Consider the following 24,566-nt stretch of genomic DNA (forward strand, 5'->3'; position numbering starts at 1 on the left):
TGAGTCTATATTATGCCTTGCCTCCAACCTGGAATCCACCCACATATGACTTACCCACACAAGTTGTTCCCAGCTGGAACTCCGACAATCAGGAGGAATTAAAAAAGCTGATGGAAAATTGCCCTCATACCACCTCTCAAGTCCTGGGAAAAACATCTGTGGAACAACACAAAATTATACTTTCGGACGAAATGCCCATGAGATCCAGAGCTTATAGGGTCTCACCCTTCAAGAAGAAGATTATCGATGAGCAGGTAGAACAAATGCTACGAGACCATATCATCGAGCCTTCTTTCTCTCCGTGGTCATCACCTGTTGTCCTGGTCCCCAAACCTGATGGTTCCTACAGGTTCTGTGTGGACTATAGGAGGCTGAATAGTAAGACCATACCTGATGCTTATCCAATGCCCATAATCCACGACATCTTAGAATCCATGGAAGGCGCCTCCTGGTTCAGCACATTGGATTTGCAGTCAGGGTACTGGCAGGTTGAAATGGAGGAAGGTAGTAAAGCCAAAACAGCCTTCATCACCTCCCAAGGTCTATTCCAGTTCCGCTCCATGCCTTATGGATTACGGAATGCCGCTGCCACCTTCCAGAGGCTGATGGAGAAGGTCCTAGCAGAGTTGAGAGGGAAGTTTTGTTTCGTGTACATTGATGACATCATAATCTACTCAAGGTCTTTATCAGAACATGTACAACATCTGAACACCATCCTGCAACGACTAAACCAAGCATCACTTACTCTGAACATGAAGAAGTGTCACTTCTTTAAGAAGCAGCTGAAGTTTCTTGGACATATAGTCTCAGAGAAAGGAGTGGAGGTCGATCCTGAAAAGACCAGAGCGGTTGCTGACTATCCTCCTCCCAAAGACATTAAAGCCCTCCAACGCTTCTTGGGATTAGCCGTGTGGTACCACAAGTTCATTCCCCATTTTGCCGACATCACAGCTCCATTAAACAATCTAAAAAAGAAAGGAGTGAAGTGGGATTGGACTCCTGAGTGTCAGACCAGCCTGGAGACGATCAAACAAATATTACAAAACCCCCCAGTATTGATGCAACCTGACCTCAACCAACCTTTCCAGGTTCATACAGATGCCAGTGATGTAGGCTTAGGAGCCAATATTACCCAGCAAACTCCTGAGGGGGAACGGGTAATAGCTTACGCATCACGAACATTGCGTGGACCCGAATTGAATTATTCAACGGCTGAAAAAGAGTGTCTAGCTGTAGTCTGGGCGGTGGAAAAATGGAGACATTACCTTGAAGGAAGACCGTTTGACGTTTACAGCGACCATGCTGCCTTAACTTGGGCCTTCAACAGCCCTAAAACCACCTCTCGGCTGACCCGGTGGACTCTTAGGTTGCAGCAATTCAGCTTCCAAGTACATCACAGAAGAGGATGTCTGAACCTGGGACCAGATGCCTTGTCACGAGTCTGTGAAGCTCCTGAAAGTGAAGGTGTGCCCTGTCTAGCCATAATAAAACCAAAATGTGCCTCTGACATACCCCACACGTTACAGGAGATCTCACAAGCACAAAGGCATGACAATACGGTGTCTCTCCTCCAACTGGCCCAAAAAACCAGAAAGGTTCAGGATAACCAAATTACCTTTGAGGTCCACCAGGGGGTGTTATATCGCCGGGTTCCTGTAAAGAACAATGGAAATAAATTCCAACTGGTTGTTCCTCAGGCATTAATTCCTGGTTTCTTGCACTACGTACACGATAACCCGCTGGGAGGACATCTGGGACGGCTGAAAACCTTACTGAGGCTCTTGGAGGTGGCGTGGTGGCCAACTGTCCGTAAGGATGTCTGGCAGTATGTAAAAGGATGTGAAACATGTCAAAAATATAAACATGAAAATACAAAACCCAGCGGTTTCTTACAGCATACGCAAAATACGGAACCAGGTCACACTTGGGGGATGGATTTTATGGGACCTTTCCCGACCAGTAAGAAACAAAACACTTGCTGGTGGTTGTTGATTATTACACCAAATGGGTAGAGTTGTTCCCCCTCCGAGATAGTAAGACCCCTAAGATTGTCAAAATTCTCAGGGAAGAGATCTTTACCCGATGGGGGGTCCCAAAATACATCATTTCTGACCGGGGAGCCCAATTCACCTCCAATGTGCTCGCAGAGCTCTGCAAATCCTGGGGAAGTATTCAAAAACTTACTACCAGCTATCACCCTCAGACAAACCTGACGGAAAGAATTAACAGGACGTTAAAAACAATGATTGCGTCATATGTGGGCCAACATCATGAGAGATGGGACCAGTGGTTGCCTGGATTAAGATTTGCTATCAACGCAGCACATCAAGAAACTACAGGGAGAACTCTGGCTGAATTAATGCTGGGCAGACAGCTACACGGTCCACTAGAGAGGTTAATCCTCAAAAACCCCACTCCTGACCAAACCTCATATAATTGAAAGACAGAACATCATGGCAGAGGAGGTAAAGCACCGAGTAGGGGTGCAACAATCTAGACAAGCTAGATACTATAATGCCCGACGGAAAGATGCGCAGTTTCAGCCGATTGATCTAGTCTGGGTTAAAACTCACCCTCTCTCGTCTTCCTCAAATAAATACTCTGCTAAGCTAGCGCCCAAGTGGGAGGGACCAGCTGAAATAATAAAAAAAATGGGGCCAATAAATTACACTGTTCGTTGGGGAGACCCATGTAAAACAGATATTTTAAATGTGGTTAACCTGAAACGCTGGTACGGACGATCTCCTCCTATGCCGATGACTGGGGGGGGATCTATGTAGCGTGGCCACATAAGGGGATGTTTTATATATAAGGTTCTTGACACAAAACTAATTATGTTTGTCATTAATGCCTATTAGTTATATTGCTTTCCCCTGTATTCCTGTTATTCCCTCAGCTGTTGTGTGTTTATCCCCATCTCAGTTCACGCGAGATCTTCGCGTGGTTTCGTGTTACGTGTTTTCCTGCCACGTATACAGGAAATACTTTCACTTTCTATTTAAGGAACCGCTATGCCGGTTTTCGGGGCTCATTTGCGAGTACGCACATCTACAAACCCGTTCATTCACAAATTGGATTACGCTGGTGACTGACCTGGGAGCGCTGAGACGCCGTTCCTCCTGGAGGTTATTCGTTTGGCTCGCAGCCAGGATTACTTTTTTATCAGAGGACATTGGTCAGTCATCACTTCATCACTTCATCACTTGGTCGTGCTCACGGACTATCAAACTTCCCGGTGAGGCTGATCTGAACACTGTATATAACTCTGTGCACTCTGGACTTCACTTTTACATGTATATACACCACACCTTGATTGTTATTGTTGTAAATATTATTGGTTTGTTAATACACTTGGGTTTATTGATTGTTGATATATTTATTTTCTCTACTCCAATACCTATCTTTAGAAACGGTACGGTTGATCCCAAAATAGTGTAAACTCCACTTTAAGATTTTGGGGAGTGTTACAAGTATATAATTTACTTTTATTCCAAAATATTCCCATATATACAAATATATAAGTAGTTAAAGGGTGAAGGGAGACCGTCTCAATTACGTCATTCACAGTGCATCATGTCGCTTTGAGGAACGAGCCTTGGTGGCTCTTTCTCTGATGTACCATGGGTAATGTAGTTGTTTACCATGAATTCCGCTATCAAACATGATCTTCAAACAATGAAGTTGAAATAATGCAGGATGGCTTTGACAGAAACATATACCATCGGTGAACAACCTCGTAGCTCACGATAGTTCTGTCTCTAAAGTTTTATAAGTTATCACTGAAAATCAATTTGTCTATGGGAAAAATTCATATGATTTTTACTTCTGGAACCAGACTGTTGCACTCTATAATATACATATTCACACAGCATGGTATGATGGTAAAGCTTTAACAAATTTTTGTAAGGTGCTGTCCTCACAGAAGTTTTGCTAGTTATCATATTCTCCATTATTTACAATTGTTTTTCCAGATCACCATGCAGCCGGTAACTCTGCCCCTTCTGCTATGTATGGCAAGATCACCTGACCCCAGAACACCTTACCTTAGTAACCATCTCGAAACTACCTAGAAACCACCCAGAACACCATAGCAACCACTTGCAACTGCCTAGAATTTCTAAAGGCAAACAAAACAAAAAAGGTTCCCTTAATCAGAGACCATTACAAGAGTACAGATTTTACACTGAAAGCTTGGTCCATAATTATGAAAATGCACCACAGTTCTTCCATAGTATCCACAGTTTTAACAATTATATTTGTAATAGTCAATGGTAACCATGTAAAACCATGCATGACTCCACACTACCATGGTTATTAACTATGGTTTCTATATAAATAACTATGGCATTTTTGTAATAAAAAAAAACAGCAGTCTAAATACATGTAGAAAGATTTTCTGCCACAACTACCATAGGTAATATAGTACAGTAAGTATTACTACAGTAAATACATTTTTGTAACATAGTGATGTGAATTGAAAAACCTTCTAATTTATGATTTATTTTTCAGTGCTGTATAAATTGTGGGGGCTATTTGTTTTAAACTATCGTTTCATCACTAAGACTTAAGAATTTTGCAACAGGCAATTCTGTACCACATTCAAATGGCTTATGCAATCACGGCTGCGCATCTCACTGGTTCACAAGCGCTTTTTGCGATTGAGACCAGTCCACGAATTACCGCACCTGCTCTGCCCTCTTGCTGTTATCATAAAGCCAGGTTGATAATTGACCGGTGTAGCGATATTTCATTCCACTTTTGAAGCGAGCACAATGCACTCTAAAACACACAGATGGCAGGGAAAGGCTCATTTATATTCACATGGAAAGCACTAACTGATTGTTCAGCGAAATGTTGCGATCCCTTGCCATCCTACGTTTCAGAAATGAGCTTGCGGGCCACTTGAAATGAAGTGAGTTTGACACGTATTGTTATGCGGTGGTGTCACTGTAAGTGCATATATTTGTGCGTGTGTGTGTGTAGTGGGGTCTCTTTCGCAGTGTACAAAGCACATAGCTGACTGGGACTGGCAAGCGTTATGTTTTGTCAAGAATATTAAATGAACCATGTGAAATCCCAACAGTGGTGCTCATATTCAGCAGTGGTGCAGCGCCACTGCAAAATGCATATAGGGGAAACGCTGAGGAGCACATAACCAATTCAAATAAATAATGTTTCTGGTAAGTTTTTTGTAAAATTCTAAATTCCACTTCGTCTGCAATAAAGAAATAAAACATCACGTGATCTGCAGTGACATGTATGTTCTGCACGTGATGGAAAGCGCAAAGTGTCCGGTTTGAGGGCTCTCTTTTCAACTCCTCCCATGATTGCAACCACCAAATCTTTAAATTAAGAGGCAATTCAAGCCGAACACACCTATCGACTTATAACAAACCATCAATTTCTTTAAAAGGATGTTAAAGTAGGGACAAATGATTACGACCTGACTAAGAGTACTTACATATTGTGATAAGCTAAACCTTGCTATTATTATGAAGGGAAATAAAGCAACATTGATTGAAGCATAACAGCATAATCACTCTAAAAAAACTTAATGCTGACTAAATCATATGCTGTCAGTTAATGACAATTAATGTTCATTACAATGGATGTGTAATGAACTGTTCATTACAATGGATGTGTAACGAACTGTTCATTACAATGGATGTGTAACGAACTGTTCATTACAATGGATGTGTAACATGTGGCACTGTTTTAGATCCTGTGAATGACAGAATTAATGTCTAACAGCCAATAACAAATATCAATATAGCGCTGTATTTTCATTCGAGAAAAATAGAGCACATTAATAGCAGACATGATAGCACTTTAGCCAGAGTGCAAGAGTAATGAACCTTTTAAACATTTAAACTTTTTTTTTATTATTTTAACAGACATCTCATAACGTTTGATGGATTTATTGTGATATTAAACTGATTTCTATAACACAGTGTCCAATTTCAAGTTTAGCATTGAACCCTTGGACACTAAGTATACATTTTTGTCAAAGATTTATTTTGGGGTGTGGGAAACATGTTTTTGTTGTTTTGTTATGTTTTTTCATTCTCTGGCCAATAATTTAGGTTATCCACAATCCTGTCCACAGAATGCCCTGACACCTGCATTTGCTTCAAAGTAAAAAGTGTTTTAATTAATGTCTTAATCAGTGCTGTTTCATTCAATCTAGATAACATAATTTTGTTTTCCATGCTTTGCTCTTTGAAAAAAATCAATGCATTGCTTGATAAATTGCAAAAACCTGGACTCAGCTGAGCAAAAGGACCATGGTATCTAATTAAGAGAGAAGCACAATCATTTAATCACCTCTCTTCCAACTGTTTATGTTCTTTATGTAAGGAATGGAATGGAATTAAATGGAATGGAACATTGTTTGAGCAAATTTGGTAGTTCATACAGCAAGCATTATGTGCTGTAAGGAATACATTTATTATGTTTGTCGGCCTGCACTGCCTTTGAAAGTTGACAGTGATGCCCCACAAGAAATACAGAGAAACTTGCTCTGTTTTCCATGAATCCAAATACCAGCCTATACATTATGCAGCAGTGTTCAGTTGAGTATGCCTATAGTGGTGTTTGTCAAGCTAGCTATAACCAGGGTAACAAATCATCAGTGGGTAATGTCAAGTTATTTCAAGAGTTATTTCACGCTATTTCAAGTATCATGAAAATATAATAAATATATTTATACCAAAACAATGTTCTTCCGTGGTGGCTGATGTACATGTTTTTTTTTTTTAATAAATTTTTTACATCATTTATTTTTCATCATCTGAGCATCTAGAAGCTTCTGGGTTCAACAGAGATTTTTGTACTTCAAGCTGCTGTGGGAAATCAAACAAACTTAACACCTTATTTCTATAGGGCTAGTCATAATAATCATGAGAATCACTTTACTGATTTGGGACTGTGCTATAGTAAAAAAAAAAAAGAAATCCTACTTCATAACAGATATTGATTTTCTTTTATAGACTTTGAATTATTTAGGAATCACTGTGATTCTCAGTGAATCGTGTGACACGCTAGCGATATCAGTCTTCAATCACCCTGTGCACATCCGCGTAGCACAGGGGTACTCAATTAAATTTCCAAGAGGTCCAGTCTCAACATTTTCTTCCCAGCAATGGTCCATATAATAATACGTAGCTTACATAGTGTCATATGGCTATGAAATTATATAATATATATTTTTGAATAGGTTTATGCCTAGCCAAATTGACAGCAATAGTACTTTGTAAAAGATCAACAGAAAAAAGATCAACAGTTCGTTTTGAAGCTGAATGACAGACAGCAGTGCAGTTTTTGTGTTTAAATATTATTACATTCAGAATACAGTATACATTATATGTATGGGACATAGCATATGAGATCTTTTAATTAATAAAAAATACTCTATGGGGGTTCAAGGGTGTCCCCTGAGAGAAAATGTAGATAGATGTATGTAATTAGAACAAAAATCAGTTTGTTTCTTATGAAAGGCTAACATGCTGATTAATGAAGCTAAGTTTGGACATACATAATTTCTTTTTATAATCTAAAGGTGGCATGTTAACTTGTCCTAACAGAAACCTGGCTTAGCTGAACCATCTGAATCACACATAAGAAAGATGAAGATAGTTTCACTTTGATACATTTTTGATTCAAAGATGCCAGTATCTGTAGTGGCGTCTCCGCTACTGTTATGAAAATAACCGCACCTTCAACTTCGTACATTTCAGGCTTTATATGGCGCCTCTACAGTGGGGAGAGATGCAACGTGTGCAGAGTGGGAATAAAGCACATAGCGCAGGAATAAATGCATAGATTATTTACTTTATACTTAAATTACTTCATACTTTGTCTCAAAGAAATTGGTTAGTCATCAGTTATTTAAATTATTTTAATAAGTTAAAATGTTCTGGGGTGGTTTTGCAGATATAGTTAATTAGACACATTTTTACAGGTATTAATCTTTGATACAAGTATTTATATACATGGCAATAAATCAGTGGACATGTTGTAATTACAATTTGCTTAAAACTTAAGTGAAACTTGCCAACGCATATTAGATACTATATCGACAAATTCAACTTTACCATTCACATATTTTAAATCTGCAGATTTAAATCATATTGAATGCTGAAGATTATTTTGCTGAAGTTTAAAATCTCCAAACTATTATTTTCTCTGGGTGTCATTCAGTCTCTAAGCATTCCTGGCTGCAGCTTGCTAAACGTCCAGGTTCTTTCTCAATCTGTATTGCACACACGCTGGGTCTCTGCCATGCCATTTTATTTTTGAAACTGGTTTAGATGAAAGTGAGTGAGCGTTTTCAGGAGATGTGAAGAGAGAGGGCAACTTTTTTTTTTATTTAACCAGGAAGAGACTCGTTGAGATTAAAAATCTCTTTTACAAGAGTGTCTTGGCCAAGACAAGCAGCAGTACTATACCACATATACAGTACATACAAACATAAAAACTGCAAACATACTAGATACATAAAACAACTGACACAGCAAATCTTTCAAAATCAGCCACAATCCTAAAAACACATTAGGTAAAACATCTGCAGCCAGATGTGGCTGCCTCCATGTCAATCAACAACCTCTTAAAAGCAGCCAATGAGACGAGCTCAGTAAGTTTCATGGATTTCTGCAAATTGTTCCAAGCAGAGGGAGCCACAAACTTAAAAGCCTTTTTTCCTAGCTCAGTTCTGACCTTTGGGACAGATAGCAGGAAAAGATCCTGGGAACAAAGATTATAAGTCCCGGTACTGTTTATACTGATATAGGTCCGAAGGTATGATGGGAGGAGACCTAAAATAGCCTTGTAGATGAAGATAAGCCAATGTTGAAGTCTTCGTGTTGATAGTGAGGGCCATCCAACACGTTCATACAATTCACAATGGTGAGTGAGGGCTTTCATACCAGTGATGAACCTCAGAGATCCATGGTATACAGTGTCCAGTGCATATAAACTTTGAGATGACGCATGCATATATAAAACATCACCATAGTCAAGTACAGACATAAACGTGCCCATATATTTTGCATGCCTGTTCACAGCTTGCAGGTGAAGTCTCCATTCTCCATTTTCTGTGTTATTATGCCCAGGACATGTGTCGCACATAATGAATAAAAGCGCGTACACACTGCCAGCGACATCGCGAGCGACATCACACGCGACAGCGACATCACACGCGACAGCGACTCCATACCATTCATTTTCAATGAGAGCACAGCGACTTCTGGCGACATGAGCTGTCGCGACCGTTGGCGACTAGATGTGGGCGTGTCCAGCAAGGCGACAAAGTTGAGACAAGTTCAACTTTATTCAAATGAAGAGCGACTAACAGACAGCCTGCAGTAACGGAAAGATGGGATGAAAAGGCTAATTCTTGCTGTTAGAAATTTTCCAGTGCTCTATGATATGTCTCTTCCCACGTACAAGGACATTTTTAAGAAAAATACTGCGTGGAAAGTGAAGGTGTATCTGAGATCGCGGGGATTTTATGGACCCAGACATACCGGCATTTGCATTTTCGCTGCAGATAAACAGCCGCTATGGCAAACAGCACGCCTTGTTTCTCATTTATCTTTGATATAAAACATTTTATGTACTGATTCCATTTATATTTAGTCTTTTCCCGCCAAAATGTTTGTTTTTAGTGGCAAGAAAAGAGATTCGCTGTCAACAGCAATGGAATGACTTCCGTGAATGTCATTTATAAACGTTACTAGGCAACCAGTAGTGGGAACACCCACTAGCGACTTCACTGCCAGCCACTGGTGACCTGCAGCAACAAAGTCGCTGGCAGTGTGTACGCACCTTAAGTATGAGTTGCTCCACACAATCGGTTTCTGTGCTAGAGTCGAGCATATACCTGCTGAAAATTTATTTATGCCAATTTTAGCCACAGAAAGTAGGGGAACAACATTAGTGAAGTTTTGCCCAATGCACAAAGTGCATGGGTTGTTGCAGGCAGGCAGCAGATGCCCTAACCCTGCCACCACCCTAAAAAGCAAGTAAAGGAGAATAGCCTGCCAGGAAAAAGTGGAGTCATCTTTCTCCTAACACATGATGTTTCAGGAAGTAAAAAACAATACACTGCTTTAATTGAATTCTTTTTGTAGTGTTTTAGTTGTTTTTAGTTGCCCACTGTATGTTTTAAATACAGTGGGCAGCTGGCCTGAATCCACGATTTCAAAGAAGCCCAAAACAGCAACTTAATTCAGCTACCAAAGTGCCTGCACTTTTCTGAAGAAAAAAGGGGCTTTCTTATGTATTTTCAGCCTCAGCCAAGCTCAACCATCCATGAAAATCTCATCTCAGGGAGAGAAGAGGTGAGGACCAGCAAGCACACACACACTCACTCACTCACTCACTCACACACACAGCAGACAGTAAAGGACACGCTGCCAGATCATCACTTAAGTCCTTTATCCTTATCATAACTACTCTCACAATTACTCACGAGTGATTTACCTGCTTCCGCCAGGCCATGCTGCATTTTTACTGTCCAAGTGATACGAAAACCTTTAGGCACCAAACATTAACTGGGCCAACACCGACAGCTCACACAGTGGTTACATCATGCAGGAGTATAAGAGCACGAAGGATAGACTAGATAGGCCTACTTAAAGCGCAGACAGATACACCAGCAGGCATGCGAGCATACATACACACAATTATACACACCAATTTAAACTATATAAACATGACTGCAAACAGCTGCTTCTATATTTAACATCTCTGAAAATGTTCATTAAAATCTTTGAGCTTTGAAGCATCAAGAACTTACACAATGGAAACAGCATAACAAGCAAGCAGAATAAAAAGGAGATGAGGCTGATTTAACTCCTCTTACAAATTTACACACAAAAAAAATGAACAGGCTTAACTGCAAAGATCAACAGGAGTTGCCTAGTAATCATAAGAACAGTGCCACTTCTAGGTTAATCAGAGTTTCACACAAAACATCAGGCCATATTAACATGCTCACGATCTAGCCTTAACACAACAAATAGTGTATTATGTTTAAAGTCCAACATAAAATATGCATGTTTTATGTGCTAAGGGGAAAAAGTGTCTAATCCACCCTAGACAAATTATTTCAACAAATGGTAGAGGTTAGTCTGCAACACACTGGCTGCGCTTTTGAGTCTGGTGGATGAATGTTTTTAAAAGGTCGACGTGTACTTTAGGCTGGTATTTGAAGCGCAGGGTGTGTAAAGTCTTACCGACCCACCATCACTCAGTTACTGACAACACTTCTGATCTTGACAACATAGCCCTGTCAAACCCCCAACTCTCCAGTCATCACAGACTGCTCCAACAAGAAATCCCCAGAGAATGACAATGACAAATTAAATCAAGAGGTAAATAAATGAATCGATGGATGAATAATAGATTAGACAGCAAGTGGCCCCTTCAAGCAATGCCACGAATGCAATATTAATAAGTAGCTCTTACTGTTCGTCTCTGTGTCATCACCGACACTCTTAGGAGGAGCATGGGCTGAATAACACACTGCTGATCTGTACATTCGATCCGGATTACGGATTTTCTTCAGTCCTTCAGGAAGCAAAGAGAGAGTGGAGAAAAAAAAGAATTCTGGGAAAAGTACACATTCCCGGTTGTACAATAGCTCAGCACATGTTAAGTCTTCGTTTCCCCCATGCACATAACAGGAACTTACAAGAATGTTTGCCAGGGTCAGCAGAGTCAGGTCTGCTGAACCTGGTCTCCCTCCCATCAGCAAGCCCATGCATCCCAAATGTGTCCACCTCCATGCTGAGGAACACCTCTCCCAAACAATCTGCACCGTTCAGCCTCAGAGTTCAAAGTGCCTATTTTCTTTTCCCCTTTTTTAATCATGTGCATTCAGGGGTGCATTTAAAGTGATTATTTTGGCCTAAGGTGCTGCCTTGTAGGGAGAAAATACAGTTTCATTTGTGGGCAGTGGTATGGATGAGGAATGTAAAAGCGAACCCTGTTCTCTTGTAACTAGAAACATCATGCACATTTTCATAATCTAACAGAGTATCATGGATCAGTCCAGCTGTTGATGGCTAAATGTGCTACACTGCCAAGGGACAACAAGCAGGACCTTCATCAGACGCAATAGAGAGCTCCAAACAGACCACTCTATAGAGTAACTCAGATCAGTGTTGCAGGTGAAACATGGGCCTGATTAGGGGTGTCCGATATATATCATCTACGATAATATTGCAATTGATGTTTTAACGATATGTGAAATCACATTATCGAGTATGTCACTCGTTTTCAAAAATCTATCAAAAAGCTGTATTAAATGTCCACGAATTCACTGCGTGCTGCCGCAAAGTAGTATATACTACTGCACATGTGCATTCAGATCGTGATGTTGCACATTCGATTGCGGTGTGTATGACAGAAGTTAAAATTGAGCAAAGAAACGGCAAGAGGAGAAGATCATCAAACATCGACAACCTCGCAACCCACGCTAGATTAAATTTCTAGACATTGTTCATCATCAATAGCATAAGGTGGTTTGGTTTTTGATAGGTTAGATGCTAGTCAAAAGATGCCAATCTTCAAACTGTGCCAAAAATCGGTTACAGTCGAAAGCAGCTCGACTACCAACCTGTTTCACTTCGAACTACCCACCGCATTGAATATGCGGAATATGAAAAGCTTCGCGAGTCAACTGAACACAACACGCCTGCAGCTGATGGGATAAAAGCAAAAAAAAAACATTAAACACACTTTAGCCGATTTGTTTAACAAAAACAAAAAAGTGGCAGATGGCAAGATATAACAAACGCTGTCACCAATTACATCGCAAAAGACATGGTGCCAATTCAAGCTGTTGAGAGAGATGAGTTTTAAACAACTTTTGAAGAATTTAGACCCAAGATACACACTGCCTGGCCTTTTTTTTTTTTTTTTACTGTATGCAAAAGTTTACAGAAGGGTGTAATTTGTTTACAAATGCAATACTTGTTTTTTTTTTCTTGTGCTGTGTTTGAAAGAAGTATTTTTTTTTTGAAGGATGCAAAATATCGTCTGTTTATCGTTATCGGCAAAATCCCAGAAAATTTAGAGATATTTTTTGGTCAATATCACACACCCCTAGGCCTGATCCATACTAATTTGTTCACAAATGCATTGTGTGTGTGCAAATATGTCTGTGTTTCTTGCATTTTTTTCTCATTGTTCAGTATTACTGATAAATCTTTAGGTGCTGAAATAAAGAGTCAAGAAACAGGCCATAATAGGCCTTATTCACGCTAGCGCCATCATTTTTAATGGGAATGACAACGAGGCTGTGAGGGATACCCTTACCTCTCTTCAATGGCAAAAACTGTATAAAGCTGTATAAAGATCCTCAAACACATCTGATTTTCCACAACTCATGTTGTCTCGAGTTCTTTGTATACTGAATTGAATATTTTTTTCAATGTTTTGTATGTGAAACAATACAGAAATACTTTAAACTGCAGTACAGTCCATTGAAGAGACTTCATCTATCCCTCAGAGCATCATTGTCATTCCTATTAAATATCAAAGATGGTGCTAGCGTGAATAAGGTCTATGGGTAGCAGTGGGGGCAGCAATCACATTCATTTTGGTCCTAGGGCTGTTTGGCGAGGCTCAAGTTTGTCTACATTTTAGTAAGCTACAACAATCAAAGGATTATTTGTGTATTTGTGAGTTAGGCAGGTACAGAAGGATCAAGAAATCTAAAAGGATGTGTCAAAGATCCCCAGGAAAAGAGGTATCCCAATATATCCCTGCCATACTAATTCAATAAAAAACTAATCTCAAAGCATATCCACAAACTGACTATTGTGGAATGGACCATGCTAATAGGTTATTTTCAATAGGAAGGCTCAATATATCAATAAATGCAATTTTTGTTTTATGCTCAGAAGTCCCTCTTTAGAGATGTTGGATCCTCCCTGCTAAGAGTCGGTTGTTGTGACGTACAGTACCTTATCATAGCAAACATTGGCTCAATGCCAAGGAAGAACCAAATTTAAATTGCTATCATTAGAAATGAGGAATATCATCAACGTGCATTTAAACATACAATTCCCCAATCCACCACCCCTTACCCCAACCCCCACCTTTCATAGGTACAGTCCCAGTTCCTGGGAATCTAAAAAGTGAGCTGGGTTATATCAGGAGAAAGAAGAACTCTATGGTGCGCACAAAACATTAAACATGTTTTCATAGCAGCCTCCAGCTAAGAACAGCCTGTCCTAATGTGCAAAAAAAATCCCTGCCAAAATAATAAGGCCCCGGAGAACAGGGCCCCATGCAAACACTTTAAACGCTTCAAGGACAAAAGGTTACAATACAGGCAAAAATCAGTGCTAAAAAGATTGCCGTGCAGAAAATATAATGGCAAATTCCCCTAGCATGCATGCTGAAAGTCTGTAGGCCTAGAAATAACATGTAATGCCCTGCAAGACATATCCGTCTCTGAACTGAGTTGTAGGTATATAGTGCAGAGCACTCTATATTAAGGCGAAGATGAGGAACACTGGCTCCTCCCCCATACATTGACCTGACAAGCATGACAAAAATAACTGAGTCTGTTCTGCATTGGGAGTCACAAGTCAGGGTTTCTAAAAAGCTCTTGTCTACTGAGATGCATTGATGGGAAGCAGGCCAGAGCGAAACACGTTACGAGGTTGGTTGTGTGTGTGTTTGCATCTGAAATGTACACACAGACATTGACAAACACATGCAAACACAAGCACATGCATACAAAGAGAGAGAGCTACATTAAGTATTTAACCTCAGTGCTTTTTTGAAAACAAAAGTTTGCTATATACTGTACCATATTTATGGTAATGCTTGTATTCTTAGCTGACACTGTGATAAACAATATAACGGTGAACATTTAAAAAGCACAATACCACCCCCCTGTGGACCTCGACATGTTCAAAACCTTGGATTTGCCTTTTCAGTCATGATATTAATGTCACTAACATTATTGTCATTTATTCCAAAGTTTATTATGCTTAATTTAGTACACAGCAGTGAGGCTTTGTAATCAAACTTCAGTATTACCTTCCACTAGACAGTTTCATCACGAGTGGAAAATTCATCACTACTATATGGATTTTCCACTAATTTCCCTGACTTCAAAGGATCTTCAAAGGTTTATTTGTTAACAAACAAAAGCCACGGTGCAATAATTTTATCAGCTTTGGCCAACTGGATACTTTCAAGATGTATGTGCTCATGATTTTCCTCAAGAACGTTTCTTTTAACTCAATGTCTCCATCTTGTGGCTGATAAAGCATTATTTGTTTTGATCTGTTACTGAAGGTGCATTACAAAACATCCACGCAACTAATAATGATTTTCCCAAAGCCTCGTTCATAACAGTTTGTTATACCTGACATTTGACAGTTTGGTACAGCTGTCACAGTGGTAAATATTTTCAAATATCTTTAACAATAATTATAATACTTAAAACAACTACTAAAACTGCTGCTAATACTACAGCAAACAATAAATAATAATTATTATTATAAATCATCTGCCTAACGCACTGTTCAGACCATTTTTAAAGCGACATACGTTTTTATTATTAGTATTAATATTATTATTATTATTATTATTATTCACACATTATAATACAATAAGCTGTTTTTGTGTCTGAGTGATAGCAACTCACTTTTTGCCAAGTACAAATCTGAAAAGTATTTACAGGACAGTATCAAAGGTAAATGGCTTACTGTATGTATGACACCGATAACTCTTCTCCTTTCCTGATAAACGTGCAAAAATGAATGTTACCTTCCTGTCGCTCCTCTCCGATTATAAAACATTACATTTCACTGGTTCTAAAGATTATATTCTGAAAATATATGACAGTTCAGTGATTGAAATGGCTGTTTGCGTGTATGTGTCCTTGAGGTAAAGTGGTCCTTGAAGCTCATTTTCAAGTGAAATTGCTTTGACCACAGATCACAAAACCCCTTAAAAAAGGTTGGAGTATGTGAGCGCGTGAAACTGACTTTGAGGGGGGAGAATAAATTATAAGTTAAACAAGCTTACCAGCACTATTTTGGAGATTCCAGGCTGTAAGATAGTCTTTGGTCAAACTACAGTCTTCAGAGCTCTCTACCTGCCAACTCAGAAACAATTTACGCAACCGAGAAGAAGCTTGATACATCGAAAAAAGAAGTTAGAAATTGACCGTTACAAGTTTTGCTTTAAGTGCGAACGCAGGCTGTGGGAAACGGAGCGCGAGACGGATTTTTGAATTTTCAGAGGCTCTCGCGCTTTTGTTCTTGGTTGTTTTGAAATATATGTGATGTACACTGCTGGCTAGCTACCGATGCTGGCTAGGGTGATGTGATGTGATGTCTCCATGCTGTAACAACGAGTGTGTCAGGATAAACACAGAGGCTTTACAATCCCAAAAGCTCCTAGGTTCACAACTGGCGACTCTTCCCGACCTGCCTCCAAATTTTTCCCCTCGCACACTCTTGTCGTACAAGTAAGAAATATCCCCGATGTTTCTGACTTACCTTCCGGCTTGTTTTCGGCAGCCATTTCCCCTCCGCGCGCCACATCCTCCTCCTCTTCACGAGCGTTGGGTACCACGCGCGTTCACGCCGAGGACAGCAGCACGAGAGGAGACTGGCGAGGCAGAGGCAAGTCCAACTAGAGCACACTCACCATTGGCTGTCGGACGATGACTGACCATGATGTTCTAAAATGGTTTGCGAGAGCGATGCCGATAGCCTCCTCTTTGAAGTGTATCTGAGCGTCATTGGGTGATACGTGAGGTTTAGGTACACCTAGAGATGAACCGAACCAATCCAAAGTGAGCGCTCGTGAAACGTTCTCGTGCAAAATAAAAAAAGCAACGTTAATGTTTCAAGTGCCTTGCATGAGGCCAATGACGCTTCACTGTCAGGAGTTTATTCTGTTATTGTGATTTTCATGTCAGTAGATCAGCCTGTGTTTAAAAAACTTTCACTATTTCAGCACATAAAGGTTGGTTATTATATCAATCCTAATATATGATGCTTGAAAACAAGGGTTTGAAAATAACTAAATATTACTTGGTTATTGTGTGTACTTTTTTCGTTCCATTGAGTCACAATAATTGTGTAAAAGAAGATTCCTGGATATAACCTAAGCTACAATTTACTGCTATTAGAACAATGCCTATTAACGCCACAGCTCCATTGCTTCTAATTTGTCAAAGCAAGGTAACTAGTAAAATATAGTCTAATAAAGAATAGCGATCCATAGGTTAACCTTGAAAATGCAATGTTTGGCTGAATGCTCCATGGTGCTGAAAGGACAGCTCCAGATGGCAGCATTGCGCTAGTGCTTTCACGAAAAGAATAGGGCCCAGTTTAACAATGCAAGTTCTGTAACCTCCACAGCTGAACATGGGAGAGAAAATCATTTCTGATAGCCTATTCCAAGTCTTTCCATAAAGTTGTGTTCTAGAGATCCCATTTGAATTGCCTAGAAAAACTCAAAACTGCATTCAGGAATGTGGAAGTGTGACTAAAGCTGATTAATTATTCGTTAGATTAAGCATTTGTTAATTGTAGTGTACAGATAATGGCCTAAATGTATCTTCGTTCACAGTGAATACCCACCATGAATATTGTAGTAGTTTGCAGTCGCAAGATAACGTGCGCTTTGTATATGCTTATCTGTTCATGTTCTAAAAGAAAGTCTTGGAATGTTAAATAAAATATCCTTAGTGATCCGTGCAGAAAACATTTGGGACAGTCTTTCCAATGCAACATCTGTTAATGAAAATAAAAATACAGCGGTTTTTATTTTATATATATATATATATATATATATATATATATATATATATATATATATATATATATATATATATATATATATATATGGTGATCAGACCTTTGTAGCTCCAAAAATCGCATAAAGGAAACACTGAAGTAATCCATAAGATTCCTGAGAGTAAATCCATATTTTCAAGAAGCGATATAATAGGTGTGGGTGAGAACTCTAAATTTAAGTTATTTTTTACTCTAAATCTCCACTTTCTCTTTTACATCTGAAAATCATCTGAAAGTGCAAGTTAATGGGAAGATTTACTGTAAAAAAGGACTTAAATACTGATCTCTACCACACCTATTATATTGCTTCTGAAGATATGGATTTAAACATTGGAGTCATATGGATTACTTCTATGTTTACTTCATGTTATTTTTGGAACTACAAAGGTCTGATACAATTCACTTGCATTGTATGGACCTACAGAGCTGAGATATTCTTCTAAAAAATCTTTAGTTCTCTGCAGAAGAAAGAATGTCAAACACATCTGGGATGGTATGAAGGTGAGTAAATTATTAGAAAATTATAATTTTTGGGTGAACTATCCATTTAAGGCACTTTGGTAAAATACTGGCTGCTGTGGCTGCCAGAAATTAACTGTGAAAATTCAGTGACCATGTTTCCAGGATGACGAGATGTCATTTTGATGCCTGTATATTTTATGGTTCACTACTGTTCATTTTATGAAATAATATAAACTTTATATACTAAACTTCGGGGAAGGCCACGTGATGATTTTATCAAGAGTGGCCTTCCAGGAGCTATAACCAATTCACATATACAGGCAGTGGCCCACAGTGGCACACACCCAAACACAAAACACCTTCAGGATAACACGTGACACTAAAATAATGCAATAACCGTGAATTAAACTACATAAAATATAACATAGAACACCCCAATGTACATAACTGATTTGAAAAATAAACTATCTTCATAAAATAGAGTGAAATGTGATGAGTCATGCAGGGACTACTGGGAATGCCTAATTATTGTTTTACACTGTAATTTTAACAATATTATACAGTAAAAGTACATGTATTCTTTTGTTAAACAATATATTTTTTACAGTTAATTATACAGTAAATCATACTTTTTACATCTAAAAAACATTATTTCATGCAGTTATATATATATAACAGTTAGTTCCGGTCCTCAAATCTGACTGGACAAGAGACGTTCCATGAGCACTGATGGTATGACAGCATCAGCACTCAGATGCTTCACTGTGTGTGTATCACTCTGCTTGTGTTCCTGCTATTCTAAACTAAAGTGTAATAGTAGTGCATACTGTTAGAGTATGTTACTGTCTTTATTTTTGAAATTACATATGTTAGCCAGCAGGTGGTGGCAAAATATATTTTTTGTGTGTAATATGAACCAGTTGGTGATGTAAAGTGAATCGTTAGTCATTGTTTATATAGAACAGCGCTCCGTGATCACTCGTATTACCACTACATTACTTAAGCAAGGACATTGTTTTAAATGGCTTTAAATGAACAATTTCAGGATTAAGGCTCATCGCAGCTGAGAGACACAACAGACTGTTTGATTACAGAACTCGAGGCACTTACCGAGTTTCCACATTTGATAGGCCTACATACTGTTTAAAATGGAGGACATCGCAGTTTCTATAGTGAATGACTCTTTCGCGGCTGCCACGAAATAGGGAGCAATAGCCCTGCTTGGATGCTATTTTTCCACTCAGAATGCTGATCTTCAGAACACAGACAGCATCTCTGCTTGGGAGTGGCAACAGGTGAACGCACACGCTCCGTCTCTCTCTCTACCTCTCTCTCATACACACACACACACACACACACACACAGACAAAAACATATAGACACGCACACACCCATCAATCCATCCTTGTTTATCCAACAACTTGTTAGAAACAGCACAAGCCATGATACAATTTCTGAAATGAACTTTTTGAATTACTATTGAAGGCTTGAACGCATCATTTGTTTTGAACCAGCAACGGCAGATTCTGATCCATTGTGTAAGAAAGTAGTTCCATGCACAAATGCGTTTTTGTGACCGTACTCGATTTTTCCTATTTTTTGTATTTACTTGTTAATTGAACTGTTTTATATAAGCAATATCACACTCGCAATCGTGCTATATGGCCCTACATCAGCACTGCTGTAATTACTTACAGCACTCAGCCTGCTGCCTCGTGCCTGCGGCCGAATCACAGCAGTGCTGATGTAGGGCCATATCGCACTCTTGCTCATGTGATATTACTTCTATATATACAGTATATATACACTTGACATGTGTGTTTTAAAGTAGATTTCTAAAAGATTTCTAATTGTATCACCCTGTACAACCTTCTTTGTCAATGATCCTTGAATTGGTAAAGCTGATTACAAATAATCGTAATCGTTTCAAGTGGCTGAATCAGAGATTATTTAGCCAGAGATAGAGCACTTGTATTAAAATGAATGGGAGAAATTGGAACACCCAATATGGTGAATGTAGAAAAGAGAAGTCTCTCGTTGCAAGTAAAAGAGCCAATCACCTTTAAGATATAGACATTGTCTGTTTCAGGAACGCACATACACATTAGCTGGTCCAACCTGAAAAATCACTTTTTTTGGTGCGATCTTAGCTTTCCTAAAATATCAAAATCCACAAAAGGAGGTAGATCCTTTACATATTTGGCTCCTAAACTATGGAATAATCTCCCTAACACTGTTTAGGATGCAGACACACTCACTCAGTTTAAGTCTAGACTAAAAACTCATCTAATTATCCAGGCATACACCTAATTTATCCATCAACTCACAATTAGGCTGCTTTAATTAGGTCTGCCGGAGCCAAAAACATACATCATGATCTATAACTCTGCAATAAATTGAATGGCATCTATACTAATATTTATTTAATTTGTTTCCCTGTCTAGACTTCAGGACTCCTATCCTGAGGTCACCAGAACCGGCTGGATCCAGCTCCATTCCTGCTTCGTGTTGGACTCCACTGCTACGTGTCGCTGAAAGATGATGGCTAATAGCAGCCAGTGCTAGCCAAACATGACTTCAGTCTATTACGTTGGACTTCAGAGGATGAACTGATGCCAACTCCAACCATAAGACATAGGATACTTCATATGCCATTGCCTGAACCTTGGATTTAGGATAGACCTCACCGAAATTACCAGCCAGGTTGAACTGCGATGCATCACCTCAGTCTATTGATGGACCACACTCTTGAAATGGAATACAAAGACTACCAATTAATTGCCTACAAAAGCCTTCATCAGCCAACCAACAAGGACAATTGCATCTCTGTGAACTTCAGCAGTTAATCAAAGATGGACTTCAATGACATTAGTCATTAATCTTACAGTTCATAAAAAAATCTTGTTTAAACACTGACACTCAACACTTACTTAGTTTAATAATTTTAAACTATGAATTGCACTATACATAAGAAATATTGGCATTATATTCATGATGTTAGTCAGAGAGGAACTGGCCCCCACAGTGAGTCTGGTTTCTCCCAAGGTTATTTTTCTCCATTAAACAACATCTTATGGAGTTTTGTGTTCCTTGCCACAGTAGCCTTCAGCTTGCTCACTGGAGTTATAAAAACTATTATTATTAAATTACTTAATTTTAAACACAATTCACAATCGTATTTTATCAAACTACACAATGATGACTCTAAGACATTATTGATATTACATTTTTATCTTCTGTTAATGCCTGATCTTCTGTAAAGCTGCTTTGAAACAATATGTGTTGTGAAAGGCGCTATACAAATAAAACTGACTTGACTTGACTAAAGAAGTACATTTTATGACACCATTCTTGTCAGATTTTACTGCTAATTTGAAATATGTTCTTTGATCAAATCTTGACCCACCATTCTGGTGATTTCAATCTGTCCCCATTCATGTAGATTGGAGCTGTTCACTGTCTTGCTGCTTGTATGTATCCATAGAAATGGAAATCCATTTAAAGTTTTGCATTGCAGCCAACATATAACATATACAACAATAATAAGCACAACTGTCTTACCCGATCCAGCAAAATCCAATGCTTGGACCTGAGTTCAATAAATAAACGTCAATTGGTTCAAAATGCAGCTGCCAGAGTGCTGACTAGAACCAAGAAATATGATCACATTAGCCCCATTCTATCGTCATTACATTTGCTACCTGTTCAATTTTGTATTAATTTTTAAATTCTGTTAACTGCATACAAAGCTTTGAATGGTCAAGCTCCACAGTACTTAAGTGACCTTCTTCCACACTAATGCTTAATTTACTAATTTAAAACCATGACTTGCACTGCACATAAATAACTAATATTGGCCTTATATTCATGCCGATTAGCCTAAGGGTAACTGGCCCCCACAGTGAGTCTGGTTTCTCCCAAGATTATTTTTCTCCATTAACCATTAATGGAGTTTTGTGTTCCTTGCCACTGTCGCCTTCAGCTTGCTCACTGGGGTTCTAAATACAATTGTTATTTAATTATTTAATTTATATACACCATTTACAATCATATTTAATCAAACTACACAATGATCACTCTAAAACTTTATAGATATTACAGTTTCATTTTTAGTTTTTGTTAATATGTGTGTTGTGAAAAGCGCTATACAAATAAAAATAAGTTGAGTTGACGTGCATCATATTCCATATGCTGTCACCACCGACAATGTCAAAGCCAACTTAAAACCTTTTTGGAAGTTAAGATAAAATCCAATGGACAGTGCCTTCTTCACAAATTTAAATCATCTTTCTGGTGAAAAAACACACAATATTTAATTATAGCAGACTGTCCTCAACATGCTCAATCCTTCACCTTAATGGTAACCCCCAAAACGCTAACATAATCGAACCCTCTAAATCCCAACCTAAGAGACCATTAAATGCATTAAACATTAAAAGGTACATGATGCCATTGTAGAAATGCACTATTCACAGTCAACCATGATTCATTGAATCCAAGATTGAAAGTTTCCACTAACAGGGTATTTTCCGAGATTAAGCGAGTAGAGATTATGTGATTCCAACATGGCAGCCCCCATGAGGGGACCCTCTCAGTGTAGATTTAAACAGCTTTTGTAGGGTTACTAACAGGGTTACTAGGGTCAGTGAACATTCTGTGCTTAGCCCAGACATCTGTGGATATAGGGCCATCCTTTGATGAAATATCAAAATATAATACACTTCAAAATAAAAACCTGAATACATCTATGATGACTCTTGACTTTAAAGTTAGCAAATTCCTTGAATACATCTGTATATATATTACACCTTGTTTTCAGGGTTATACATCTAAATATTTGATACTTACTGCATCTGGATGGACCAACTCAACACAGTTACACAGCTGCAATCGCGTGCCGCAAACTCTCTTCTTGCATGTGCACACAAAGGTTACATGAGAGCTGGAAAGCAGCTGCTGACAAGACAGCTCATGGGCACTGAATTGAGTCTCTGTATGGTGTTGTCAATACCATAGAAAGACAGGAATCATTAGTTTATATACAGACTATTACCCTAAAATATAATGTTAAAATAATAATATGTAATATGTGTTCATATCAACATGATACCCAAGCAGTGGTACTTATGACGTCACTACAAAAAGACGATCAAAACATTCAAAAGCCAATGTAGCCCAGCCCTTGAGCCGCCCATGGTTACTGATATGGCTGGAGTCTTCATCTCATGTGAGGGCTAATGATTTTAAATATACAATTGTACAAATTAAATATAAACAAAATTATCATTCATTTCTTTGGGGGGGAGTGGATACAATGACACCCGGGATGGAGAGGTGCTGCGACCTTGGTTTGCGCACATGTTAACATGTTACAGAGATGATTTCACCTCTAAAGAACTAAATTAAATGACAAATAAAATTACTAAAACAGCAACTGTGGGGTGGCCAATGGGGTGGCCAGGCTTCGGTCCATGGTGGCCACGGCCACTCCTGGCCACCCCCTAGTTGCGCCACTGTTTCTTTGGGAGTAACATTTTTAAATAAGGAAAAAAAAATTACTGCGTGCACCTTTAAACAATTCTACTCTTTTCTCATCTTGCTTAAAACACATAAAATAACACAATTAATGTCAATTATTTCTTTCTCCATCCAGTTGCATCATGTGCTATCAAATGTATCCTACTTCCCACTTCTGAAGCTGTTTGTGTTTTGTAGTTGGAAAGAAAAGAACACATGAATGACACCAAGTTTATTCATGTATAGTTCTTGGGAAACTCTTAATTTATTCAAATACATACTTTCATCTTTAAAAAAAAAATGTTTCAATATGCATGTACAATGTGCATACATATACAACGGTATATGCATGCACGTACAATGGGGGATATACGTAAATGTCCGAAACTTGTATGTTGTAATTAAGATTTAAGGGGCTATTCATGTGCCCCTTAAATTTCAAAAATCAAGTTAATTTCGATAGCACGTAAAGGCCGCATAATGCCAACAAATATTGTAGTTCCAACCTTGATGGATTTCTTGATGAATATTACACAAATATTAAATGGATTGAAAGCAAATATTTTAAATTAATTAAAAATGCAATTCTTCACATATTTAAAATAGATAGTATGGATTACATATATTTTCTAGATAAATTTGAACAGTGCAGTTTGCATCAATTTAAGTGTGGGACCTTTTTTGTCAGTATTCCTTCCTCCCGTCCTGAGGGTGGCGGTGAAGGTCTATTTGTGCTGCGAATCTGTT

The 24,566-nt window shown here is 38.6% G+C and overlaps 1 protein-coding gene across 7 annotated transcripts in view; it reads right to left on the minus strand.

The window, feature by feature from the left end:
- The window catches only part of LOC127628420 (calmodulin-binding transcription activator 1-like), a 588,851-nt gene extending 572,224 nt beyond the window's left edge, over positions 1-16,627 (minus strand). For 6 of the 7 annotated variants that reach the window (XM_052105154.1, XM_052105152.1, XM_052105151.1 and 3 more), the window contains exons 1-2: positions 16,533-16,627; positions 11,470-11,571 (exon numbers count right to left, since the gene is read on the minus strand). In XM_052105154.1, the coding sequence (XP_051961114.1) occupies positions 11,470-11,571; positions 16,533-16,557 (127 nt within the window). In that variant the 5' untranslated portion in view covers positions 16,558-16,627. The remainder of the gene's footprint in view (positions 1-11,469; positions 11,572-16,532) is intronic. The other variant, XM_052105153.1, reaches the window with a different exon arrangement.
- Between the last annotated feature and the right edge of the window lie 7,939 nt (positions 16,628-24,566).

Source organism: Xyrauchen texanus, chromosome 35 (genome assembly GCF_025860055.1).
Source record: "Xyrauchen texanus isolate HMW12.3.18 chromosome 35, RBS_HiC_50CHRs, whole genome shotgun sequence".
NCBI classification, from domain to species: Eukaryota; Metazoa; Chordata; class Actinopteri; order Cypriniformes; family Catostomidae; genus Xyrauchen; species Xyrauchen texanus.